This window comes from Alligator sinensis, unplaced genomic scaffold (genome assembly GCF_000455745.1).
Source record: "Alligator sinensis unplaced genomic scaffold, ASM45574v1 scaffold989_2, whole genome shotgun sequence".
Classification (NCBI taxonomy): Eukaryota; Metazoa; Chordata; order Crocodylia; family Alligatoridae; genus Alligator; species Alligator sinensis.
Window position 1 is genome coordinate 889208 of NW_005842162.1, and position 5821 is coordinate 895028.

A 5821-nucleotide genomic window follows, 5' to 3' on the forward strand; every position below is an offset into this window, starting at 1 on the left:
TTTCCATGTTGCAAAGGGATGCATCCAGGCACCAAAAACTACCCACCTCCCCCACTGCTGCTGCTACTGCTCCTCCTGACCCTCTACTCAGCAGTACTGCCCCTCTCACATGGGTAGTCCATCAGAGGAAAATAGCACTGGAGACATAGAGGTTACAGAAACATGTTTTTATTAAGGAACAGGTCAGCAAATGTCCTGTCCTCATAAGGATATTGCCCAGTACTTGAATGGTTCTGATGTGTTCTTCTTGCTCTTCATTCAGGGAAAGCATTTAATTCCTATGAAAAATGATAGCCATACTGTGGTGGCATGCTTCATCTTCGTGGGATTCTCCAATCTTGCAGAGCTGCAGAAACTGCTTTTTGTGGTGTTTTTGTTTCTATATCTGGTCACCCTGACCACAAATGCCACTATAATGACCATAATAAGAATTGACCACACCCTCCATACACCCATGTATATTTTCCTCTGTGTTTTGTCCTTCTCTGAGACCTGCTACACCTTTGTCATTGTCCCCAAAATGCTGGTAGACTTGCTAGCAGAAAACAAAACCATTTCCTTCCTTGGTTGTGCTGTGCAGATGTATTTCTTTCTTTTCCTGGGGTGTTCTCATTCATTCCTCCTGGCAGCCATGGGTTACGACCGCTATGTGGCCATATGCAACCCTCTGCACTACGCAATTATCATGAGCAAGAAAGCATGTGCTCAGCTGGTAGCCGCTTGCTGTTTCAGTGGCTTCCTGGTTGCTCAAGTGGTCACCACCCTCGTATTTCGCCTCCCCTTTCGCCTCCCCAGCAAACTCAACCATTTCTTTTGTGACATCTCCCCAGTCCTCAAGCTGGCTTTTACCCACATGCACCTCAATGATGTTATCATCTTCTTGCTGGGCATTTTTGCCCTCATGCTCCCACTACTGCTGATCCTGGTTTCATACATCTATATCCTTATCGCCATCCTGCACATCCCATCGACCACTGGGCGGCGCAAGACTTTCTCCACCTGTGTGGCCCACCTCACTGTAGTGGTTGTGCACTACGGCTGCGCATCCTTCATCTACCTGAGGCCCAAGTCCAGCTACTCATCAGATCAAGACACTCTGATCTCAGTAACTTACACCATTCTCACCCCTCTGCTCAACCCCATGATTTACAGCTTGAGGAACAAAGAAGTCAAAATGGCTCTGAAGAAAGCAATTGGAATTAGAATATTTCCAAAGAAATTTACCCAATAAAGAGGTTAATGCAAAATGGCTCCTCGTTGGATATTTCTGGTGAGCAACACCCACTTCACAGGTAACACTTTGCCTTGTACATAACCTTCCATCAGTTACACTGATTAAACTTAGCCTGCGGATGCTCAGAAAGAGAGTACCTTTGTTTAGCTAAATCCACTTCCAAGGTGGCTTAAGGTAATCTGGAAAAGATCTCTCTCATTTTGGAAGAAAAGCATTACTATATGTGAAGATGTTCAGGAATAATCTTTCCAGAATACCTCTTGCTGAGTAGAGGTTTAGGAACAATACCTGCAAACAGCCTCTTTCGAATTCTGTTTGCAAGTCAGAGAGATTTACCATCTTGGTTGTTCTAAAGTCATTTTAGAAAGAAAGCCGCTTCATCTTTGAAATCACTCTGGTGCTCCTAAAAACATTACCAGGCGTGTTCAGTTTAAATAGTCTTCTAAGAATCTTACCTGTATGTTTTAAGAAATGGAAGGTGACATTTAACAACTGAATTTAACTATTTATTGAACTATTTTACTATTTTACCAATAGTTACTAATTTAACTTTTAAGTGAATTTAACAACTGAATTTAACAACTCTCACTATTTCTGATCTGTCTCCTAGCTTTTCCTTTTTGCTCAGACTGGAAGATGTGAGAAAAGGAAAAATTCCATTTCTGAAGTCATACTTATGGAAGTCTCTTAATTTTTCTGGATCTAGCTTCCCCTTGCTAGAATGGCAATAACAGCACTTCTGTGCATCACACCAGTGCTGCCAGGATAACTTCATGAGTGCTTGGAATGAGTTTAGAAAATCTCTTAATGGACTGCAAGGTAGGGACATTAAACACTAGCACACTGGCGCAGGGTTTGGGTTGCACAGCACTTAGAGAATCATATATTTAAAAATCTTCATTCCTGCCTTCCTTACATGATGGGGAAACCTGTTAGCTACCTCTCTATTCTCTGGATTTTACCTAAACCCAGGGCCCTATTTAACCATTGACTGTTTCATTAAAGTGCAAAATCAAAACCTTGATCTTCCCTAATGGGCTTTTCAAGGAGACATTGCTTACTTTTGTCTGGAGCTCCCACTTGCATCATAGCTATTGAATCCACTCAACTTCTGTGTTGGCTTTTCACCAGGTGTGTGTGCCATTCACAAAATCAGTGTAATTGAAAGAAAGTTGTGTACAAGAGAGGAAAAGTGTTACCTGTGAAGTTGCAGCCCCCGCCCAACTGCCCTCACCTGCCCAGCCACTGCTCCCCTGGAGTCTCCAAGCTCCCCTTCCTTCCTCTGGCTTTCACTGCCTGCATCCACCCCAGTGGGCAGGGTAGTGCAATGTAGTGTTGTCAGGGGAACTAAGCGTGAGTCTGGGGCCATGTGGGTGCAGTGTGGGGCAGGCACTGTACAGCAGGGGGAGAGGCAGAGGTGTGGTGCAGTGATGAGGGGCAGTGCGGTGAGGCAGGCTTTAGCCCCACAACCACTTAGCCCCGATTAGACCATGGTAGAGTATTAAACACTGGCATGGATGACGGGACATTCCTATGAAAGATGCTAAATCCTTCATATAAACCAATATATCAGTAACCTTTTGATAAGCCAAACAGACTGAGCTCTAAGACTCACTAAAAGGCACTTTGTCTGAGTCTTAAATCATGAGGCTGTTCTGTACCCTCTCCATTTTTTCAATGTACCATTTAAATACAGCCACCAGAGCTATACACAGTGTTGCAGTACAGGCAGTCCTCAGACTTACAACATAATTGGTTCCTGAAAACCACATAAATTTGGGACTGGACCTGATGATCTTCTGAGGTCCCCTCCTTGGAATGAATCTGTGAATTAGGCTCAGTATTGCAAACCAATCTGATTTAGATTTTATTTAAACTGAGCATGTCTGGCGATATTTTTAGAAGCACCAGAGTGATTTCAAAGATGAAGCGGCTTTCTTTCTAAAATGACTTCAGAACAACTAAGATCCTAATTTCACTGACTTGCAAACAGAATTAGAAAGGAGCTGTTTGCAGGTATTATTCCTAAACCGCCACTCAGAAAGAGGTATTCTGGAAAGATTGTTCCTGAACATCTTCTCATGGGAACGCTCTTCTTCCAAAATGAGAGAGCTCTTCTCCAGATTACCTTAAGCCACCTTGGAGGTGGATTTAGCTAAACAAAGGTACTGTCTTTCTGAGTGTCCACACCAAGATCATTTTAACATGTAGATAACCTGTAGGTCACTTTTGTATGTGTAACCCTGTAAGACCTGTTCTGAACAAAGGGCAGCGTGCTTGCTGTCCTATCCCTGGCTATTCCTGTGGACTAGAACTGCACAAGGCCCATGTGTAGCTTAATATTCATCTGCCAGTATTCGGTCAGAAATGTTGGGGGTGAAGATGACTAAGACTCTGCCTAGTCCCTGCCTTCACACTCATGCACTTTAAGGTCAGAAGGGACTATTAAGACCTGACATCCTGTATAACGCAAGACAGAGAATTTCATCCAGTTAACCCTGTGTTGAGCCTAAGAACTTTTGTTTCACTACAGCATCTTCCAAAAATACCACCGACCTGACTTCAAAGACTTCAAGAGATGGAGAAACCACCACTTCCCTTGGGAGCTCATGCCCATAACTATAAATATGCTCTATTTAAAAATGGTGACTTATTTTCCTTTGACTTTGTCTGCTTTAACTTCCAGAGGTTGTTTCTTACTCAGCCTTCTTCTGCTACATAAGAAGTGCCATAGTGAGCCATACCAGTGGTTCATCTAGTCCAGCGGTGTCAAAGTCATCTGGCCCTGTGGGCTGGATGCATGGTGAGGCCAGTCCAAAGGCTGGATTGGGTCCAAGGACCCCCTTTGTTCCCCTCTCCCCTCCCACTCAATACCTGATCTGGTGGCTGCTCCAGTCAATCTGGGGCCCGCAACTGCACATAGTGTCTGTGAACACCACAGGCAGCTCGGGTCCTGGACCAGCGGGAGTGGGCCCCATGTGCAGCGAGTGTCTTAGAGTGAACACTGCATGGGACAGGGTCTGGCCAAGGCAGTCACTGCATGCAACATGGCTGCCACTCCAGTCAGACTGTCTACACAGATATACCAGTGGAGGTGGGTCCATGGGCCTGATCCAGCCTGGGAACCAGCCTTCCACCACAGATGCATGCTACGCCCCCTGAGAATCTGATCCAATCTAGAGGTAGCACCATAGGCAAGATTATAAGGCTCCACATGCCAAATATGACCCACCAGCTGGATATTTGATACCCCTGAACTAGCCCATCTTGTGTCCAATGGTGACAGAAGTGGATGCTTTAGAGAGAAAGCACTGAACAGGAAGTGTCTAGAGTGATCTGTCCCCTATCATACCCTCCGTCGCATCCACCATTGTTGGTTTAGAGATTCCAAAGGAGGCATCCCCGACTGCTCTGCTTAATAACTATTAATAGATCTATCACCCATGAACTTGCCTAGTCCAGTGTTTTGAACCTTGCTCTGCTATCTGCTTCTACAACCTGCTGTGATAATGAGTACTACAAATGAACTATGTGCTGGGGAAAAAAAGTACGTTCCCTTGCTAGTTTTAATCCTGTCTCCTGCTAATTTCAATAAGTGCCCCCTACACCCAGTATTCTGGGACTGGGTGAATAACAGTTCCCTATTCACTTTGTCCATACCCTTCCTGATTTTACAGATGCCTATCATGTCTCCCTGTAACAGGTGCACCTCTTCGGGGTCCATCTACTGGTGACCCCGCACACCTGTTATGGGCCAACCACCCACCTTCTCACCTGCCATGCCTTGGTGTTAATTGATTAATAGATGTAATTAAGTGGGAAGCTGCCCATTTCCTGCCCCGATGCCAGGGGGCGTTATCTGCAGCTCCTTTTCCTCCCCTACACCACAGCCCAAGCCTCGCTGATGGTACTGACGTTGTTTGGTCTGGGCCTTGTTATATCTGGCCCCCTTGTCCTCCCTGGGCCCTCTGCAGCCCCTGTCTCGCATCGCGCCCTCACTGGCACTCAGGCTCTCCACAGCCCCTGTCTCACACTGCGCCCTCACTGGCACTCAGGCTCTCCGCAGTCCCTGTCTTACACTGCACCCTCACTGGCGCTCGGGCTCTCCGCAGCCCTTCTCGCTCTACACCCTCTCTGGCACTCGGGTCAGTGCACCCCAAATGCTGTGCCCTCTCTGGCACCAGGGTCCCCACTCTACCGTGGATCCCCTATGAGGCCTCCTCCATCCCCTAATAGCCTCACACAAGCCACCGGTCAAACAGCAAACAAAACACAAGCCCCTGGGCTATAACATAAAATCCAAACTGCCTGGCTATAACATCATTCACCCTGCCGGGGAATACTCCATCCCTCAACAATGACAGAAGTGGTTCCTGTGGACAGGCATCTCCCCTTTGGTTGCTTTGGGAGAGCTCCTTCCCCCTTGGTGGCTAGCAAAGACCTGCCCATCCAGGCCTCAGGCCTGGGACTTATATGTGAGCCAGGCCCTGCCCCTTCCTGTCAGCTGACCGCTGGCAGGTGTGGGCCATTAGCTCACCATGGTTGCCCTGGTAACCCACAACTGGGGCTCCCTACTTACTGCTAGGA

At 46.8% G+C, this 5821-nt stretch overlaps 1 protein-coding gene across 1 annotated transcript; it reads left to right on the forward strand.

Moving 5' to 3' along the window:
• Window positions 1–280: 280 nt before the first annotated feature.
• Window positions 281–1231, forward strand: LOC106722303 (olfactory receptor 10K1-like). The gene has a single exon (XM_014520851.1). The coding sequence runs from the start codon at window positions 281–283 to the stop codon at window positions 1229–1231; it is 951 nt and encodes a 316-aa protein (XP_014376337.1).
• Window positions 1232–5821: the final 4590 nt, after the last annotated feature.